Source organism: Cygnus atratus, chromosome 12, assembly GCF_013377495.2.
Source record: "Cygnus atratus isolate AKBS03 ecotype Queensland, Australia chromosome 12, CAtr_DNAZoo_HiC_assembly, whole genome shotgun sequence".
Classification (NCBI taxonomy): Eukaryota; Metazoa; Chordata; class Aves; order Anseriformes; family Anatidae; genus Cygnus; species Cygnus atratus.
The window spans coordinates 3,368,424-3,389,991 of NC_066373.1; the positions used below are offsets into that span (position 1 = coordinate 3,368,424).

General features: G+C 40.0%; 1 protein-coding gene across 2 annotated transcripts; it reads left to right on the forward strand.

Annotated features, from left to right (window-relative positions):
- Positions 1-271: 271 nt before the first annotated feature.
- ZDHHC7 (zinc finger DHHC-type palmitoyltransferase 7) lies at positions 272-20,356 on the forward strand. 2 transcript variants are annotated; one of them, XM_035543335.2, is made up of 8 exons: positions 272-419; positions 6,151-6,236; positions 8,018-8,340; positions 11,168-11,292; positions 16,031-16,127; positions 16,582-16,663; positions 16,935-17,065; positions 18,125-20,356. In XM_035543335.2, exons 3-8 carry the CDS (start codon positions 8,035-8,037, stop codon positions 18,299-18,301), a joined length of 918 nt encoding a protein of 305 aa, XP_035399228.1. In that variant the 5' UTR covers positions 272-419; positions 6,151-6,236; positions 8,018-8,034; the 3' UTR covers positions 18,302-20,356. The 2 variants fall into 2 exon arrangements, with proteins under 2 accessions (XP_035399228.1, XP_035399229.1); XM_035543336.2 differs by lacking the exon at positions 6,151-6,236 and having other exon boundaries at positions 278-419.
- The last annotated feature ends 1,212 nt before the right edge of the window (positions 20,357-21,568 follow it).

A 21,568-nucleotide genomic window follows, 5' to 3' on the forward strand; every position in this document is an offset into this window, starting at 1 on the left:
ACGCCAAGATTCTGGAGCCACAAGGAGGAAAGCCCCTCACGTCGCTCAACCTCAGGGCCCCTCCTCCACACCCACTGAGGCGAAGCCCCGCCCACTCGGCCATCAAAACCTCCCCGCCGGCGTCGCGCGCTTGCGCAAACCCCCTCCGCTAACCAACGCCTGCGCAGCGCACATAGGGACGGACCCTACCCCGCGCCGCGCATGCGCAGCGCAGGCTGTTGGGGAGGGGGGGGCTCCGGGCTTCCGCCTCCCGCCGGCGCCGCCCCGGCCGCTTCCGGGAGTCGTCGGCTCCGCCGAGCGCCCGGCCCCGGCCCCGGGCACGGCGGCGGCCCCGGCCCGGCCCGGCCCTGCAGCGGCGGGGCTCGGCCCCAGGAGGCCGCTGAAGGAGGAGCCGGGAAGGTCGGTGAGGAGCCGGGAAGGTCAGTGCTGGAAAGGAGAGGGGTCGAGCCCTGTGGGAAGGAGGGGGTCGAGCCCCGGAGCGCTGCGAGGGGGGAACCGGGCCCTGAGGGGACGCCGGGTGGTCTGTGCGGTGCTTGCAGCGCTGTGTGACGGGCTCGGGTGCTCTGGCACGGGGATGTGACTGGGAGTCTCGCCGGGGGTGTGATGGGGTTGGAGGTTCGGTGGCTGCTCACATTAACGGGGTTAGAGGAGGTCTTTGGGAGCTGACGCTCTCCTGCTTCGAAAATGTACCGATAAAGGAGGGCTGTGCTAATTCGTCAGTAAATTAAATGAGAACTTAGGGCTTTTAGGTCAGATTTTAATGGCTGAGAGCTCGTGGTGGCCAAAAGAGATCGATAACACTTATCGCTCTTTAAACTTCTCTTGGTTTTGCCCTAACTTAATATACTTTGTACCGTACTTTTCCCATGAATTCCCCGTTTATGCCTTTTCTGAAAGCATGGGGAAACAAATTGGTAGTGTACTGCAGCAGTTGGAAGGCTGAAGACGAAGAATGGAAAGAAAACGTGAGAGTTTATTTTTAATTGCTCTGAGGAACCGTTGAAAACAAAGGCTTTAGCACTCTCTTAATCGATGTTGAAAACCGCCAGTGCAAATATTTTAGCTTTGATCTGTGACGTTACTTTCTGTAACCTTGAAGGAAAAATCGTATGTGGATGTAATAAGTGGCAGTCCCTGGTACTGCCACCTGGGTACTGCAGTGCACTCAGTGAATGAGATACCCAGGCTCATCCTCAAGTGAACGTGAGGATATGGTATAAATTTATCGATGTAAAAAGCACAATAAAAAAATAAATAAACTCTAAAGAAGAATGTGAGGCAGTTGCCATTGGCAAAGGAGTAAAACTTGCAGTTGCCACATAGCGATGTGATATTTGTTTAAGCTTTCTGGAGTCTAATCTGAACTTGAGCCTGTGGCCCTCTTCCAGAAGAGGTAAGACAAACCCCAGCCGTAGCTCCTACATATCGTGCTTGTGTCCTTTCTCGAGTAAAGGTTGTTCGCTAATCCAGAAGTGTTTTGTCCTTGCTGTAGAAACTCAGTGAACTCGTCGTGTATTGGATCGTGTACGTCTTTGGTGGGCTCTGAAGTCTTGTGAAATATGTTCCCTTTGATTTCCATATTCATGGAGGGGAAAAAATTATTAAAAAAAAAATGCTTTGTGCAACATCTCAGAAGCTACTTGGTATTTTGCTGAATATGGAAAAGTGACTTGGTACTGCAGATTTATCACGTTTGTTGCTGACAAGCAAAGCGCTTTAATACGTTTTATAGGTGTGTGTTCTGAAGGTGTGAAGAGTTTTTTTTCTTTCACTTTGCATTTTTCATTTTTGTTTTACCCAGAAATCACATTTCTGGTTTTTTGTGCATGCTTCTAAAGATGCTGCCAGCATAAAGACACGAGCAATTAGACGAGCAGCTTACCTGTAAGACATCCATACTTACGCTGAGTTACTGTATGCCTTTTTTCTGAGGTCATGTAGCACGTCCCCTTTTCAGAGCTGAAAAACTCTTCCAGTGTTTTCTGTGGCTTTCCACTTTGTGTAGAGACTGGCGTAAGGGGAACCATTCCAATCGTTTTAAACTTGCCTGTTAAATATGTAATTTACTGAAGATCATCTCTTGAATTCGTCCACGGATGTGTGCATGTAGGCAGCATCACGTTGGTGATGTGTTTCCACTGTAAATCGTCAGTGTGCCTGCAGCAGAGCAGGTGGGGTTCAGTAAAAGGAAGGGTTACAAGGCATAAACGAGAAATTCCCAAGATAAGCACGGTACAAAATATGTTAGAGCAGAGGCAAGAAGGTTTTTAGAGAGGTGATGAGCCACGTCACGGAGGGCATGAGACAGAATCGGGGTTGTAGTTGATGGATTTATTTGGATTGTAGTTGTTGGACTGGTCCTGCTGAGCGCTAGCTGCTCCAAGCAGTTCTTGCACATTTCATGGTTGCTGAGAAAGCTTAACCTTGAAGTCGTAGTACCGAGCAGAGTTCCCTGCTGCAGAGCTTCCTGCTGCAGAGCTAGGCTGTTGCTGGGGCTGACCTAAAGGCTTTTCAGTACAGTTAATGGTCAGTGTAGTTATTGGAGTAGTTTTATTTGTTTGCTGGGAGGTTGTTTGCCAGATAAGTCACTGAGCAGGGGTTGAAATGAGCCACAGTTGACTTAAGTGGCTTTGCAGTTGGGATTGTATGTATCTGTAATGAAAAGTAAGTTACCCAAATCAGGCGTGATTACCTCTAGATGCTGGCTGATGGATATTTATTTATCTGTCAGCAGTGAGTGGTCCAAACTGCTGATGATTTCAGATACAGTAACAGGTTTGCCCGTTTGGCTTACTTCGAAATTCTGCAGTTTTATTGAAGTTAATGTTTAAGCTATCTTATTTTTAATGAGACTACGGTTCTGTAATCTTGATTTGCCACCAATACTGTGTTTGCTCTGTAGGATTTAAATCAATCGTATGTGAGTGCTGCACGATTGTTACCCTAGTGTGCGGTATCTGACAGCATCCCTACGACTTTTCGCTTGTCAGTACTTAGTCAGCAAAGTTGAAATAAAAGCATTCTCTTAGCTTCATTGAAACTGAAGTACGAGGAATCATAAGAACTGTCTTGTTGCATAACTAGAAGGAAAAAGTGGCCCGAAAAAGATTTGGGCTTTAATGACTGATAGATTTTAAACCTGTACATTAATTCTTATCTGTATATCTGTTTTTAAAAAAAAAAGTGTTTTTTTTCTAGATCAATGTTTTTGCTTTCTTCCTCAAAATATGGTGGGGAAAAGGACTGTACTTAACTCTAAAGTGCTCTTTTTTTTATTTAACTGACACCAGAGGGGGCTTCGTGATGCAATAGGTGTGGATATCATCCATCCTTCTGAAGCCCGTGGTACGCTTATTCCACTAAACCTACTGAAGGGAGACTGGTGCAGTGCTCTTTAGCCTCGTTGGAGCCCTGCAAGCACGTTAGGCCCAGTCATTTTACAAGATCATCTTTCCAGTGATCTCGAGTTCGTAATGTAACATCAAATTTATTTTTTTTATATATTGCCACGTGCTTTCTAATTAGTCCTCGTGTCACTTCTTAGTACTGTTATTCCAATGATCTCTCTGCTGTTGGGGCCTGTGTTTCATTAACAATGAGAGCAGGTCAGATAAGACACCCTTAACCTGAGAATTTCAAATAACACCTAAGAGGGGAGCTATATCAGATTAGATTTAATATAATCACCTGTGCAAATAGATGACGTTTTGCATGAAATGTTGAATAATTCAGGGTTATCTTCCAGCTAACGACTTTTAAAAGGTCAGATTAAAATCTTTGCTCCGAGTATTAGGGTTTAAAGCATCACGCTATGCCTGGAGATTTGGACTTCAAACGTGTAACAAGGATGCGATGTAAATTTTGGTTAGGACAGGCAGCAAAAAAATTGGCAGTCGACGGGAAAGCTGTGAGCATCTCAGTGGGGGTGCAAAGCTCTTTGTGAAGTGTAAGTGCTTTTCAGACATTGATCCCCTTCCCCTTGTAGGGGGACCGAGGTGGGGGGTAATGGTGGAGGCAGCCAGAGAGGAGAACAATGTGCAGGAGCAGGAGAAGTGGACGTGGAGGGAGGGATCACGTGAGAATGAATCCGTTCTTGCACAAGCTGGACCGTGATGGCACTTCCGTGTAAACCAGTCGGGGGGATGCTACGAGGAACCTTGACATTTTGCACAGATGATTAGGGGACCGACCAAACGAATCACGTCCCTGTCTTGTCAATGAGTTCACTGCTCGTAATTTCAAATGATTACTCTGACTTCAATATTTCACCTGCAGAGGCTTAGCGTGTCGTCTTCCATTGCTTGTCATCCTCAGCTCGGAGAGCGGGTGGGTGATGCTGCAAATAAATGTGATATACGCTCAGCGTGTCTTCTTTTTGTGAGTTTCTGCTCTGCTTCCACAAAATGCCACGTCAATGACAACTGAATGACTGTGGGTTTCACAACATTGTGAAAACTTGTTTAACAAAAATGTAAAAGGTTATTTATAAAGCAAAACAGAAAGCAGTCAGGAGCCTCGCTTAGTTATACGTGCATAAAAAGCACTTCCTTACCTTTTAGGCTTCTATAGATTATACAAGTTTGCTTAAATAAGACACGAGTCTTCTAACTTCCAGGGGATTTCTGTCTTGGTATAACTTTCTTTGAACTGGGAAGAATTGAACATGAATACTGAAGAAGTCAGTAGTGTTGCATTTGAAATAGTCAACTACTTTCAGAAGCTTTCCATTAAAAGTGGCTTCATATTTGCTTTAGCTGCTAAATGCCAGAATCCTTACATTACTCTCAAAATGCCTTAATTTAAATGAACCTTCCAAGTAAGAGTGAAGCTTCACAGAGGTTATTTTAAATACTGTAAAACAACAGAGGAAATAAACCTAGGTGCTTCCTCAGCCATAGTTAGACACAAATTTGAAATTCCTTCTACAAGCTGGTCATCTTACCCTGTACTATATAAAACAAAGGAAAAAAGTCATCCTTGGTTGGGTATGGGAGATTTAATTGCAAGGCAGATGTTTGTTTGCAGCAATAGGAGTGGGTAAGAGAAGGGCAATGGCAATAAAAGTCCCTGTGCAGGGATCTCAACTTAGTTTTATGGAACAGCAACGCTTTGTGAGCATGCGTGTTCTCGCTAACTCTTCTAGTCAGAAACTCGGACTCACACCTCTGCTGTTCTCTTCCCCAAATAGGCATTTAACTCAGGGTTTTGTTCTGCAGTCCTGCTTCAAATGCCATGTGGCGATTTCCAAACTTTAACCGCTGATTTTTTTTCAAGCTTTGAAGTACCTGGCTCTCTAAATAAACTTTCTCCTCTTCTTTCATGATGAAGAAAGTAAACCTCTAGACTGCTTTAAAAAACGCCGTCACTTCACACGGTCTGTGTGCTGGGCTTGAGTATTGCATCCTTGTAAAAAGGAAGGAATGTGATTCAAGTTTGTGAAATGTTCATGTTGTGAAATCAGCATGGTTAGAACAGCTCCTGCCAGCATTTCAGTCCTTATGCTGCCCTGTGTAGCATAAGTCTCATGGTAGTTATTTGCCTCTCTGGTGGAATTCCAGCAAGGAGAACTTTCAGAGTGCATATTTCCCTTTGCATAATTGTGGGCCATTTTCTTTTATATACAGATTCTGGAAGGAGTAGCTTCTTTATTTTGAATTGGCCATAGCTGGGTCTAATAATTGCTTAAAATAAATTTTCATAGTTTATCTTAAAATTACAAAACTAGTGCTATTCATGCTTGTTACCAAAAAAAAAAAGCTTACTGTAAGCAATGAAGTCAGTCAAAGTTTGGGATTTTTTGGTATACTTTAACTCCTAATCATAGGGGAACAGCAAACAGGAAAAACAAACTTTTTGACTACATTAGATTTTTATGTTAAAATCTGGATACCCAACTCATCTTAAACAAAAAGTATGAACGGGATAGATCTTGTTTAGTGTTACCCGAAACGCTGCTTAGAGTTTTTTAGAACGTTGTTTATGGTAGCTTAAGCAGTGTAAAAATTTTTTCCTGTGGTCAGAAACTTGCTTGCTGTAATTACATGCAGCATATTTCAAAGTGCTCCTATCATCGTGCATTATTTGTGCTTGACATTTTCCTGACGAAGCGAGAGTCCTTTACTAATGAGTTTTTTGATGATGTCTTTTCAGATTACATCAAATATGACTATGTGAATAGCCTAGTATAGCCCAAAGGAAGGACATGATGTCAGAATAACATACAAAACATTTGTGAGGTATGCAGTTTTTTTTCCTGTTGTGTTAAAAATTTCTCGTTTGCCTTTTATGCAGTTAAACAAAATAAATACAGTAATTTCATGCCATTCCATTTGCATGCTGCAGTAGTTGTTTGCAGAATTAATCAAAAATTCACGTCATGACATACACAACTATTGATTTATTTCTCTTCAGAATCTTGATGTCCCGATTTATGATAACTTGTTGGTTTGAGCAACTGAAAACTTGCCTTGATTGAAAAATAATTGCATGTTTCTGCTGCTGTCGCACCCTACGTGGAGGGAATTCCAAATTTGTGTTCTGTATGAGGCTTCAGATTGGGAGCTTGATTTTTTTTATTTTTTTTTTGGTTCATCGATTCCTCTAAGACACTTCTTGTTGTCTTGGAGGAATAACGATTTAAAATGTTGTGTTTGAATCTTTGCACTGCAATCTGCATGCGCTTGCTGTCGTTTCTAGTCTTTAAGATTATTCCAGCCTGGTTCTAGCCATTAAGACTGAAGGATCAGAAAGACTTGCTAGGCAGAATACGTTTATCTGAGTTGATTCCCGTAGATGAGACTGGGAGTGTTTTAAAGGGTCTGAAACCACATAGCTTCATCTGAAACCTATCTCAAATGTGAGTCTTGGTGTTGGTCACTTTGACCATTTTAGACTAACAAAGTGATCCTGTATTCAAGGTCTTGGGATGTAACCTGAAGTCTCGTATAGGCTGCTATTATTATGGGGAAAGACCTGAGACTTCTACGTAGCTGCCAGCAATCAATATAATGCTTTCAAGTTTCCCTTCGATATGGCCTTTAATAGCATGAATCGATATAATTTTTAGAGCACAGTGTACTTCTAAGGCAGCAGTCTAATCTTGATGCATACGATTTAAGCTTTAATTTGTCTCCGGTTTGTTGGTAGCACTTCAGTTCCGCCATTCTGTGTATTTGCCTGTTAGAGTTGTCTTGGAAAATAATCCTGTTTTCCTGAAGGCTGTTAAGGCTTCAAGTCATGTTTTTGTTCCACGTTGGAACAGCAGCAAAGCTCTAAAAGCGTTTTCATGAAATTAAATTAATATGTTCTTTGAAAATCTGATTCATGTAATCTGTTGCCACGCTAATTTAGCCACTGCCATTTGTTTCCCTTAAGTTTGGTCTGATCTGAAATCGTTTTGTCAGTTAACTGTTTTGTTGTCTTTTTTTTTCTTTAAATACAATAGCACTTCTGTCAACAAACTTACTTGCTTTCTAACTTGCTCTGTTTTCCATTAGCAGTGTACTGGAACAGCTTTGTTTCCATTCTGTTTTTTCCTTCTGCTTTTCCTCGGGTTGCAGAAGCAGTACAAAAACTCAACAGGCTGGTGCCATAGTTTGCTGTTTTCTGAGAGACATAAGCTGTAATTTTAGGAAGAGCTTGCCATTTGGAGTAGTCCGAGATAAAAGAGGTTGCATTTTTAACACAAGGAGAATGGTTTACAGGCATAGCGAGGTGGAAATAAAATCATTCAGGCATTGAAGTAGCATGATAAAAAATATAGTTGTGGGATTATAACACTCAGTGAATAGCTTACAGAAACTTTGATGAAACTTTGCGAATGAGTCTGATAACAGTTTTTTGCTTCTGATGACAAATATTTTATCCTTATGCTGTCACAGAACTGTTCAGTTTTTGATCAAAAAAAATCATTAAATATTTTGAAGCTGGATATGTTTTATCCTACAAAAATAGGAAAGGAGAGCGCCCCTATTTCTGGTTTCCTCACGCATAATAATGGTATCTTTGCTTCCTGCAGGGCAAGTCCGGAAAACCATGCAGTCATCAGGGCACAGGTTCCGTGATGTTGAGCACCACCCGCTTCTCGCCGAAAATGACAGCTACGATTCCTCTTCCTCAGAGGCCGACATGGCAGAGAGGGTTTGGTTCATCCGAGATGGCTGTGGTATGGTCTGTGCTATAATGACATGGCTTCTGGTTGTCTATGCAGACTTCGTAGTGACTTTTGTCATGCTGCTGCCTTCCAAAGACTTTTGGTACTCTGTGATCAACGGTGTTCTCTTTAACTGCTTGGCAGTGCTAGCTTTGTCATCGCATCTGAGAACTATGCTAACAGATCCAGTAAGTATGCGATCACTCCTTGGTGTTGGAGTACTTTCATATAGCTCATCGGCTGCAGACAGATTTGGAAATGTGGTATCTGTGCCTTCCTGCCAGGGAAAGAAAGTAGTGTTAGATGCAAACTCCTCGAGTTGGAGGGACCATATTTATGCTTTGCATATTGTTCTGTCAATGAAACTACAAATAAGCTTTGACTTGAGGAGCAGGCGGCGGTGTAAAATGAATTATAAGGGAGAGGTAGGCTCATGAGAAATGCATTACATTTGTTAAATATTAACCCAGTATCTGAAGACGTTGATAAAGACACTGATAAAGCTTTAGACTTTTTTTTATTCTCGCTTCTCCTTTTTTCCCCAGATTTATTTTCGAAACTTCATAAAAAGCCGTAGTTACATCCTGTTGATCATTTGAAATGTCTTCCATTTATGGCATGTGGAAGAACTTTTAGACATAAACATGCTGAAAAACCTCAGTCACATACCCACATAAGTCACAAGTACTGTACTACGTCACTTGTGTTATCTCATTTAGATATGTGGAGTCATTGGGAAGCAAGATGTAAGTTTAACAAGCATGTGGTTGTAAGAATTGATGTGAGAGGTCTTAGAAGCATTCATTTCTTAGGACTTTTAAATTCAGGAATTCAAGAGGTTAAATTGTTTATGTTGTACAAAAATCTATCACTCTTCTAGGAAAGAAATCTGTGGAGAGAGGATTGAGGGAGAGAAAAAATATTTTCTCCATGATTTTGAGACAGTAACAGTATATAAAAATTAGGGAGTGGTCCAAATAAACAGCAGGGTGTTACAGCTAATGTTTTACTAGATCGTTGATTTATTTCTGAGTCCACACCCAGTGATGAAAATGTCATGACTTCTACAGCCTGTGACAGCTAAGAAAGTTAATAGCTTAAGGTTAGGTTACTTAAAAATATGTGCTGTTAATACTGTATGTCTTTCTAGACCCATGTCGTTCTTTATGGATAAAACACGATTGAAACTGAGATGATTCACCACCTTTTTTTCTTCACTCCTCTCCTGTCTCCAAGAATGGAAGACATGACTATGTGATAGATGCTAAGATTGAAGGAAAGAGGAATAAACCACCTGTAAACACATGTGAATTATAACATATTCTCATAAATATGTATTTTTAATTGAAAAGAATTAACAGTCTGAGATTAGAAAAGATATTATGGAAATAGTGTATTTTATCATCAAAATGCTAAAGGCGTGACCTGAGGATGCAATCCTTATTGACAAGTGAATAGGTGAATTTGAGATGTTTTGTAAGGCTAAATTTACCCAGAACAAGATAAGTTTACGCATTTAGGAATTATCTCTTCGAGATAATTCACTATGTCTATAGTAAAGTACTTTCCTAACTTAAATGTGAACATTCGTACTGAAAAACAAAACAGAAAAGCAACACACCATGGTGTTTAGAAGCTCTCTCTTTTGTACCCCTTCAAAGACAGCTGGCTCAAGTTTGAAGCACCATTTAGCCAAAGAGCGCTGTTGTGGTGCGAAGAGTCCGTCAGGGGCAGGACTTGGACTGCCTCTCAAGCAGGATAAACGCAAGGTTGTTACTCCAGGCCATGGGCAACAAAAACGAGTGAAGAGTCTGCCCAAGTCTAAAGTTATTTTACAGTTGAATGTACAGTGCCTGCTGGTTTGTTAATCCTGTCCCAAAAACTTAAGGTGTGTACATAAGTGATGATGTTGCCAGTGGGCTTTTTTTTTTCTACTGAGAGACAATTAAAGACCATTGCAGTTGGTTTAAGCCAAGCTGGAGAAAGTTATCCCTGTGTGAAGTAAGCGATGGCCTGGAGGAGTTGGCACAGAAAAGCTGTAGCACTTTCATTTCACATCATGCTTTATTTCAAAATCACTTCCTGCCACAGATACGCGTTTAACTCCATAAATGAGCAAAGTGACAATGGTACTTTGTATTGTTTTCTTCCTACTAATCCAAAGTTATATTCTGATATCTTGAGGCTATGGACCAATACTGTTACTGGAAGAAGCAATTCTGCCTCTTCCTGGCTGTTCATCGTCATTCTCTGTGTCAGAGCAGCTGCTAATGCAGCTCTGTGGTGAAAATTCAGAGAACTAATAACCTTAAAAAAGAACCACTTTTCCTGCTGAGTTATTTTTCTTCTGGATGAGTTCCTTCAGCATGTTTGCCGTGCATATACGCAAACTTTCACAGTAGCAAAAGGCAGAAGGAAATGCTAGGTGCAGGCTGAAGAAGCTGATGGTGGTACATGACAGCGTACAAGTCAAAAGTTTGAGTGTAAAGGGGGAAAATAACGGTGATTTGTGGTTCTAGAAAACTTGCGTACATGGGGCAGGCGGCAAAATCTTGGGTTTGGAGAGTTGAAGTGAAATCTTACAAGTAGCTGTGGCTGAGCTAACTTGTGGATGGCTTGGCCTAATAACGGAAAGTCACAATTAACATGAGAAATCATAGTGCTGAGTAGTGCTCGCTTGGAGTAACTTGTAAGCAAATAGTGTACCTGCCATGCCTATGTCTGAATGTAAAGACGCCTTCTTCTTCATCCTATTTAAGTGACTACAGATTCCATCAGAATTATGCTAATACTTGGCCATGGGTGAGACTCATTGAAATGAAACTGAACGTGAGGTCAAGCAGAGGTAGCTTACTCATTTGGAAGTGATTCTGGCTTATGGCAGACTAACTTAAAGTAAATTAACTTATTTCAGCAGTTACCTGGAGATTACTGGCCTGAAGTCTGTAAAATGTATTTTTAAATGCTCTCATACCATTTAAGCAGCTTTTTCTCTTTTAATTGAAATGATTTCAGGGGGCTGTACCCAAAGGAAATGCCACTAAAGAATACATGGATAATTTGCAACTAAAACCAGGAGAAGTGATCTACAAATGTCCAAAGTGCTGTAGTATCAAACCTGAACGTGCACACCATTGCAGGTATGGCATAGTTTTTTTTAAAGCAATTACTCATGTTTAATCTTGGAATAATGTTCCTGTTTTCCATGCTAATTTTTGCCTGCAAATTTCTTTCACTATCCAATAAACTTTTCAGATTTGTACATTGCAGAGTGTCTTATAGAATATTATGACTGAAAACATGGATGAGAGGAAGGAAGCAAGAGATACAATAATAAAAAAAAAATGAGTGTGGCATCTCATATTTTTTGATCTGTGAATATTTCCTGTACATCATTCTAATTTAATTGTGCCATATTTGTGATAATGCAGGGCAAAGGAAAGAATGTCAAAGAATTTTCTGATAGAAGCGGATTAAAGAAGACTCCTGCAATCTTAAATTAAAAAAAGACACAGATGTGTTTTTAACTATTGCTTTAATTTGTATTCTTCTTGTCTTTTTAGTGCTTCATTTGAAACTATATGTGAATTGTTTGGTTATTTTCCCAAAGCTGCATGAAAAATCAGTTAAATGTACTGCTGCTTGTTGGAGACTTCATTTTCATTGGGACAGATGTGATGATAATTTGAACTTAGTGTGCTATGCAAGAGATAGTAAATGTGTCCATTTTTAATTCTCAGTCGTTTGAGTTTTCAGGCACTGTGGACATGCATTTGTAATATTTATAGTGTGAGAGTTGAAAATAGATATGCCTGCATAATTAAGGCTTACATAAATACGTAAATATTCTAGTGGCCCTTCCTAGGTGTGAGGGGTGATGTGTATTGAATTGTGTGGCGTATTCAATTTAAGTCTCTGAGTTAGTAGCCGTCAAAAGAACAGAAGTCTTGTCAGGGCTCTCAAATATCCTGTAAATGTGTGGTTTCTAAATTAAAAGTCTCAGTGTATGTCACTTATGCGTGTGAAAGTTATGGCTGAGAATCCATTTCCACTATAAATACTCTGCCTTGGCACTGAAATCTCGTTCTCATCTCAGATGTGAGTGGGTTTGTGTATCTGGAGTGTGAAGGCAGAAGTTTCATATATAGTCGAGTAGAGAATGCTCTTCAGTTAATTTATCTGTGTTTCAGGTTAGCTGCAGCATGGATACAGGTACCAGGCCTGGCTTCGTATGCAGTGAGCTGCCTTGATGAGCTCCAGCGGAGCATTGTGTGAACACAGCTGTGCTGCTTGCTGGGCAGGCTTGGGGGCAGGAGCAGGGCAGCTGCTTTCTTGTGGCAGAATGTAAGCCGTTACCCTCTGGGGATGCAAAATAGCTTTGTGCAGTCTGCTCACGTGTCTGAGCGTTGTGTTCATGGGATGCAGTAAAGGGATGCAGAGGCTCTGCTGCCTGTAGGTTGGATCTTGTTGATTTGCTCATTTTAGATTTAGGCCGGCTTCCACGGGGACTTTGCAGGTATCTTTGTGAAGTGTTTCCACCATCTTGGTTCCCTATAGAATTGGCTAATTTTGAAATAACCCTAAATGAAGACATCTTACGTTGAATTCTGCATAGGAATAAAGAAGCTGGAGGACTGGAGAGCCTAGAGCCTGTACAGCTGCAAGGCTCTGCTTGTGTGGTGGATGTGCAGCTAACAGCTACAGAGGCTTCAGATGAGTACTGCAGAGTCCCCGGGCTACATCTGGGCTGTCATCCTCAGGTGCTGTTACGTTGGGTGTTGCGGTAGCCTGTGATCCCAGAGAAGGCAATATTGATTGAAAAATTAGTGTTTCTTCACAGAAAAAGAATAAAAATATGCTAAGGAAGGACTTCATATGCCTGGAAGCGCACATGCTATCTGTTGTAATCCTGCTGTCATCTTTTCCTCAGGAGTTGGATATCTGGTTTAACTCTACTTATTTGTTACCCATACCATGCTGTTAGTAATTTCAGTTAACTTTTCCAAAGTAAAACAAAGGATTTTTCTTGTAGTTTCTTGAATGTTGGATACGTGATGCAAGGACAGACAAATGAGCTGGAAATCACCTACAAGAATCTGCTGCTTTGCTGTATATTTAGCGCTGCAGAAGTGTACCAGATAGCAAAAAAGGTTTGCTTGATTACACTGCCAGCTTTTTATTAGCTTACAAATCCATTCCAAGGATATTAAAAAGACAGTCTAGTCCCAAATAGTCAAAGTGGCAATTTTGTGATAGAAGAGAGTTGAAAATGGAAATTGAAGTTGGTTCCTGTTGGGAAATAGTTACACTCAAAGCCACAGCGCAGGTTTTGAGTAGTAAATTATTAATAGAAGAGGCTCTTATGCTGTAGTTATCAAAACTGTTGTGCAACGCTGCAGAAGTTCTTTTGAGGAAGAAAAATAGTTTCATAATACGCATTAGTGGTGGGAAAACAAGCAAGAAACCTTTATTTACAGTTAAGTAGCCTCCATGAAATACTTGAAACTAAGATTATACTGAGCAGTTAACGTTTTCAGCATAAGAAGGAGGCTTAGCCCATGTGAATGTTTTATCAGTTTCACCGAAGGAGCACAGCTGTCATTATTTCCAGCCTGTGTTTATGTGCAGGGAACTGTTATTCAGAATCAGGTCACCGAGATGTTTGCATGAGTTTTTCTGTGAATTTCTGTCACCCAGACCAGGTTCTCTTCAGCCACTAGCTGTGTCTTTCTGAAAGGTACCTTCGGCATTCAAGTATAATTTCACCTGCAGTTGCCTGAGTGTGTTCAGCAGCAGCACTGAGCTGGAGAAGACCTTCCTTTGTCCACAGCTGCATTTTCTCACTGCTGTACTGCTCCTTCCTCCTGAGTAGGCGTGAGTATTCATGCAGCTGCTCAGTGAAATGACCCAGCTTGCAGCTAAGGGAGCGAATTCCCCAAACTCTTTGCTGCACGAACATCTGTGCTGGGAGAAGGGAAGGAGCAGAATACCAGCAACTGGGGTAGGAAGCAAGCTGCCCCACTGTCGGCAGCATCACTGCCAGCTTGTTTGTTGGCTGGAAGCGTTGGCTGAATCGTGGCGTTAAATGAGAAATGAAGGCAGGGTTCCAGACATCTGATGTCTTGGAAGAGCTGAGTAGGCTTGTGAGAAATACTGAATGAGCAAAAGTGAGTCCTGCCCACTTCGCATCCTTCATGTTTGGCTTGATTCAGACCCGGGTATGATTTTATTCAGTACTTTACCTTAATAGTCTCTGTAGGGTGACAGCATATCTTCTGTGTTACATCAGAAGGCTGCATGGCTCTGCTAGCGTTAGCTCACCTTCCCCAGCCTCTCGGGAGGTAATGAGAGGCTGACTTACAGGCTCACGCTGTGAAAGGAGAATCTTCTGGAGAGCCTTCTGAATGCCTCCTCTTGAACAATACCTGCTTCTTCTGCGCTAGAGAATGGTTGCAGTGTTTGCTTGTGGTGTTGGTTTTCTGTGCGTGACTGGCACCATTTGAAAAGCAATTTGCATCAGCGGAGTTATCGTCTTCAGTGCTGATAAACCAAGAGGCAGCAGGAACACAGGGACTGGGTCATGATAGCCCAGAGCGATGGGAGCTTTGGAAGAGCAGTTTGAGATTTGGGACTCCTTTCTATTACCTGCACAGGAGCACGTTCTGCCTCTTGCTGAATTACTTTGTAGTCATGCACATGCAATGACTTAAAAATGATTTTATGCCTGTGAGCACTGATTATTTTTTTCCACCTTTCCTCACTTTAGTGACAATCATCTAGCCTTGCTTTGTGGCTTGTTCCTGCAGCACTCATAGATATTACACATAAATATTAAAAACAAAGGGTTTTGAGTAACGGTGCCTGAATTTGTGAGGCTTATTTGGCTCTTTGTTTGCTGAAATGAAAATGCAGAACAGTTTGGATGTTTTGCAGGGAAATATGAAATGCTTTGGGTCTGTGCCTATCCGAAGCACAAAGCTAGGAAAATGAAATATTAACATTATTTAAGCTGTTGATGATACAAGGAAGAAGTTCAACACGTTGCAGCTGTTCTGTTTTTCTTGCATAACTGTTCGCATTTGGTCGCAGATGGGTCTGAATATAAGAGAAATGAGCCCTCCAGTGCCTTATGGCCTAGCAGATGCAAAATGGAGTTACTGAAATATTTGACTTTTTTTGGAAATAGCCGTGACTCAGAACTGAGCAGGAACTAAGCAATTAGTTGCAGAACTAACAAAGAACATTAGTGTTTAAGTATCCATTAATAAGTAGGCAAAGAATGTGTGCTGTGTATAGTTTTAATTTCTTGTTTTATGTTGAAGTGAATTGTGACATGGTAAGCAGTTGTTTGTTGGAGATTTTGATTGTATGTGTTTAGAGTTGTATGGCCAGTTGATACCTTGAGTAACATTTTTTTCTTGAACGTGTAAAATATTTTTCCAGATTCAAAAACTACTCTTACAGCTTGTCACCCTATAGATTGGAACTAATGATTTTGTCTTTAAAAAAAAAAAAAAGTTTTAATAATCTTGAGTCTAGAAAAGACTGAGGCCTTGTTCATTCAGTGCTGCAAGTGTCTAAAACAAGTTACTGGATTCACTTGGTTGTGTGTTTGTCTGCAACGATTCTCTAGAGTAAGTGAGAACACACATATTGTTTATCTTATGTGAAGAGCATCTTACCTATATGGTCGGTTTTAAAACAGGCAAAAGTGACCAAATATTTTATTTGCATTACTTTAAAGAAACTGGTAGTGGAATCACTGTTTTCAGTTTATCAGGAAAATATATTTCAGCCTGTTGTATTTTGGCAACTGGATTTCTATTTCAAAATCTAACTTACTGTTTCTCAACTAATGTCTCTCTTCCTTTCCCTTAGTATTTGCAAACGATGTATTCGAAAGATGGATCACCACTGCCCATGGGTGAATAATTGTGTGGGGGAGAAAAATCAGAGGTTTTTTGTTCTGTTTACGGTAAGTGAAAGTCAACAGCAGCATGATCTCAGTTTGAACCTACCTTGTTTATAACTATTTTGGTTTTGCTTTTTAGAGGGCTTAAGGGCACAACTGCTTTATGTTTGTTTTTTTCTCCTTCTACCCAAGATATCCTCCAGGTGGGAAGATATTTCTACCCATATTCATTTTAGTATGTTTTGTAAAGTGCTGTTTTAAGTCATGATGATTTTGTAGTTTTGTATAGTAAAAATTAGTGAATTTGTAGTGTGATTTATGGAGCTGATATTCATAAACTTTCATCATTGCCCATGTTTTTAGATTCAGACCTAATTAAAACTTGTTTTTACATCATTGCTTTGAATTAAAAAATGAAATAGGGAAGTATATTGTGCAGTGTTAAAGGCTGTCTGAAAAGAATGTCTGGTTTGCTACCTGGCAGCAGTCAAAATTAAGCGCTCTCTCTCATTTCCAGATGTACATAGCCCTAATTTCAGCTCATGCGCTTATACTGTGTGGGTTTCAGTTTTTCTCCTGTGTCCGAGGGCAGTGGACTGGTAAGCAAATACTTAACTTTCACTATCTTAATCCAGCAGGTACTAAGTAAAAGTCATCATTTTCCACTTATTTCAGTCCCATGTATAAAGTATTATGGGACTTCAAGTGAGGTCCTAAAAACATTTTGATACCTGTTAAGTTTCTTATAGTTGTGAAATGTTGCTTCAAGTGTCAAATAGCTAGCTTTTATTGTGGTTTGTTGAAGAGATGTCTTAGCATGAACATAATCTATAGATCTATTTTTTATAACTACATATGTTGTTTTCACAGAATGCAGTGACTTCTCCCCACCTGTAACTGTGATCCTGATGATCTTCTTGTGCCTTGAGGGTTTTCTGTTTCTCACTTTCACTGCAGTCATGTTTGGCACCCAAATCCACTCAATATGCAATGATGAAACGGTAAGGACTGCTACTTCTATAAACTGTGACAGTTCTACTGGGAAAATGTGGTTATATATATTTTTATTTACATGAGGGAAAATTCTCATTTTGTAGGAAAATAATTTGAAATATAGTGTTTATTTTCTACAGTTGTAAAATGGTGACACGTCTTTGGTATTTGCTTTCTAACATTCTTGTATTGTTTGCTCTTCTGATAAATTCCGTAGTTAGGTTTTCAGTTACACAGATTGCACAACTTCAGTTTGGACTTCTACTTCTCAACCATCACAAACTCCTAAAATGTCATGAGAAGTGACTGCTTTCTTTAGCTGTTTGCTTAAACTAGCTATGTTGTTTCTACTCTTCACCCTTTCCTACTTTGATATATTTTATTAGAATATACCCATAGTTAGGACATTTGGCTTCCTTGCCCTGAGATCTGCAGTGTTAAGCCTTGAGAGGATGTTTTGCGCCAGATAATTGACTAGAAACGTAAGAAATTTGAGTATTGCGACTGTTCAGAATTTTCTCATCTGGGGTTGTTTAAAAATGTACTTTGTACTGAAGAGCTTTGTGTGTTACAGAACTGAAAAACAATTGGTAAATATCCAGCCTTCATTAGGAGAAAGATTTTAAAAAAAAAAAAATTGAAGTAATGCATTTGGGAGAGTAAGCCTAGCTTCAGTAATTAGCGTACAAAGTCGTCTTGGAAGCCTTATTACATGGTTTCATTAAATGAGTAAACAACTTTTAGTGTACGTGTATCATGTGCAGATGTTCTGGTTTCCAGATCAGCTTTTCTGCTCGTTTTGTCTTTCAGTTTGGGAGACTGGGGGAAAAGGTAGGGGTAGACCAAGCTGTCCTGTATACACTGTATATTCTAAGTCTTCTGCCTCGTACCCACGAGGCTAAATCAGCCATTCTTATTTCTTCCTTACTGAATAAACAGTAAGAAACTAATCGTCTCATAGCTATTAATTAAAAGAATGTGAAATTGTCATTGGCTTTGATAATTCCTATTAGATGTCATTAAACTTTGGACTTTCAGTGTGTCACTGCATGTCTGTTTACATACAGGAGATTGAAAGACTGAAGAGTGAAAAGCCAACATGGGAGCGGAGACTACGCTGGGAAGGAATGAAATCTGTTTTTGGGGGTCAGCCTTCACTCCTGTGGATCAATCCTTTTGCAGGATTTCGAATCAGGCGAATTCTACTGAGAGCAAAGAAAGGAGGACCTGAGTTTTCTGTTTGAGTCTAGTTATGCTGGAACTTGCAAGAATACTATATAATATTTATTTGGGGCCAGAAAAGGCTGTCTACATATAATCTGTGACCAGGTGAAACTGATATCAGACATTTGCTTGTAGCAAGCAGAGTTTTATACGTTTATCGTCACAGACATCTCATTAACTTTCAGAGACACAAACTGGATCTGTAATGGTCTTAACAGCAAGATAACAAAGGAAAAGCACGTGGTCACACTAAAGAAGCCAAATGTTGTCATGCTACTGTAATTTATTTTATGAGATTAATTATGCATTTTTGTTAAACCCTTTTTATTTGACAAATGTTTGGGTAATTACCAGTGTGTTTTTATAAAAATTATATACTTAGGTGCAGTTGTCAATCAAGGAGGAGCATTATGGTGAAAGTTGATCTCAAATGAGACCTAGCTTTCTAAATCCAGTTTTCAGGGAATAGTGGTTTGTTCAGTTTTGATTTCTATTTCAGCTTGTCCTAATAAACAGAGCTGTACTTGTGTCCCACTTCAGACACACATTCCTCATATGCAAGTGATTCAAGGGACTTGTGCACATGACAGCATAACACGTCAGAGGCACTATTACACCCCTGCCAAATGTCTTCCCAGGCTCACAAAAGCATGTCCTGTGTTTGGCAGTTTTAATCTCGTGTGGCATTTCGGTAAGTTCTAAATCCTCAGTGAACAACACTTTTAACTAACAACTGCGGGCCGAGTTCTGCCCTCGGATATGCATCTCCAATTCTTAATGCATTGATTCCAGAGGAACTTAAGTGTATGTGTTTGAGGATTGTATCTTGTCCTCGGAGCAGGGGTAAATGGGACCAGTGGCTATATCCCCCTGTGTGGGATTTAAATGAAAGTACTGGAGATTGGAGTTAATCGACTGAAAACAGTTGTCTATAAGACCTTGTTCTGCCCGTTTTTTTTTTTTTTTACTGTGTAGGCTTTTCATAGATGGAAAGCTATTGACTCAGTTATCCCATGAACAAAGAGAGTGGAAGAACAAGGAAGGTTCCTCTAGTGCTGACAGAACTTGCCTCTTTCTCAAGGATTTTAAATGTAGAAGAATCTGCAATAAAATTATTTTTAATTTCACTGTTTTCCAACCAAAACTAAGAAAAGATCTAGAACTGCTTTATGTGGGCCTGACAAACAACAGTAGTGCTAAGAAATGTTCGTAAATCTTCAAGTAATTAAATGCAAACTGCAAGTAATGAAATTCAACTAACAGTGGATTCTTGAAAAATTACATTGAGACTATTTTTTGTATTGTTAATTTGTTCTATAAATTACTGACAATATAAAGGATAAAACAGGAGCCTTGATGCATAGCTTGAAATCGTGCCTAGAAAGTAAATAGCTCCCTGTTCTGGGACTTGCCTTAAAATTGTCCTGTTCTTGCTTTTGCTTTGCGAGTTGCACTGATCTGTCCCACCTCAAGCAGTTCAATGTGCTGAAGAATCTTGCATTTAGTAAGTTTACTTACTACAGAAGTTATAACTTCTTTTTTCAGTTACCTGCTTCTCCATTTCTTTGTAACTGTGACATCTTAGTCCCTGCTTCATCAGGTTTTATACCATTAGGTGGGTGAACTTACTAAGGGGTCCATTTATTATCGACGACCCTGCAAACAGAACCATGCAATACTACGTAGTAGGTTCACTTTGCCTGGGGGGGATGGTGTGTAAGGCTGGAGAATTTGGAGGTGGACACGTCCAATGGAATTGCAGCCAAATGAACAAAAGTACGTCTCATGTAAGTCAGGGGAATGTTGGAACTTCCACGAGAATCTTTGCATATTCAGTTGCACATCTTAAAGACTGGGAAAAAATGTGTCTGGCTTTGTCATGATTGTCATGAGGCTCTTAATGTGTATATTGTTTAATAAAATATCCTGATGAAAATCAGAAAATAATCAAGCGGATGAACTCTGTGACTTAGCAAGTGTGTGCGTGTGTGAAATCAGGTTTACTTGGCTTTTCAAACCCTTGTTACGTTGTAATTTTTTAATGTAAAAAAATAAAGTAATGAATTGAAGACTTACAGTTGATTAACTTCTGCTCTGTATATGTTGCATTTTTGCACATATACATCCATATTCACATATATTTAGATTTCAGCAACTGCGGAGTAATGGTCTTGCATCCTTTGGCCTGTAATCTATCAACTAACAGTAGATACTAATTACAAATTAAGGATGCTACTCTGCTTAGTAAGGATTTTAGGCTATGCTAAAGGCTTAGCTGCATCCTCTTACTAGTACCTGCTTGTGTAAGGCAGGTGTGATAAACCTGCAGTGAATGCTTTCTGTTTGAAGACTCTTTACAGGATAATCAGGCTTTACACCTTCAAGGTGTTTCTGTAAAACAGGTTTGGACTCCCTAGTTTCTCTACCCAAATGTTGACTTTTTTCCCCTAGTTCTGTAATTTGAGATACAAACTATAAACAAACAGAGCCAAATGTTACAGTTGGCAAGGAAATGCATCCCTTACAGAGCAATAGGTGAGACTTTATTACTTGAGATGCATGGTGCGTGTTTTCTGACAAACAGCTGGCATCTTACAGGACTACTAAAATATTTTTAAGTTGCGGTTTTGAGCTTTTCATTACCAGAAATTATTAGTCCAATAAAGCAGAAATTAATGAAGCACTGACTTCCAAGAACATTGGTTTAATTTAGAGTGGGATTTGGCATAGCAAAAATCTCCTCCTGGCTTTCCTATGAATCTATTCTGGCCCTAAATGCAGGCCTGTTGTGAGTTAATGACATCAGTGTCAACTGATATCCAGGGCTTTGCAGCTACAGATTATTATTTTTTTTATGAAACAGGTGAAAATCCCTAGGGTATTTGTGATGGAGAGATCAACAGAGAAACTTGAAAACTTGGTTTTGAATTAAAAAAAAAAAAAAAAAAAGCCAAGCTTTCCTTTGAGAATTGTGGACCATATGGAATTTATTTCCACTTGATTTCATTTCTTACCATTAATGAGTATAAATGTACATTTAATTTCTAGAAAAGTAATCTACATGATGGAGGAACTGGAAGCAATGTTACACAAGTACAGATGCAGCAGGAATGCTTGCAGTGGGACTTGTTTTCCAGATATAGCTGTTTCTAATCAAAGTTATCAGCATTTATATCAGATCAAATTCATCATAGACAGTAGAAAAATAAAACATTGTGATGTTAGGTCAAATTCAACCCAGTCCTCAATGGTTTTCAAATCTCTCATACTGTAGAATGGCAACTCTA

Coding starts and splice junctions, on each gene's coding strand:
- ZDHHC7 (XM_035543335.2), top strand. CDS start 8,035: ATGCAGTCATCAGGGCACAGGTTCCGTGATGTTGAGCACCACCCGCTT. Junction 8,341..11,167: donor GAACTATGCTAACAGATCCA/GTAAGTATGCGA, acceptor AAATGATTTCAG/GGGGCTGTACCCAAAGGAAA. Junction 17,066..18,124: donor CAATATGCAATGATGAAACG/GTAAGGACTGCT, acceptor GTTTACATACAG/GAGATTGAAAGACTGAAGAG.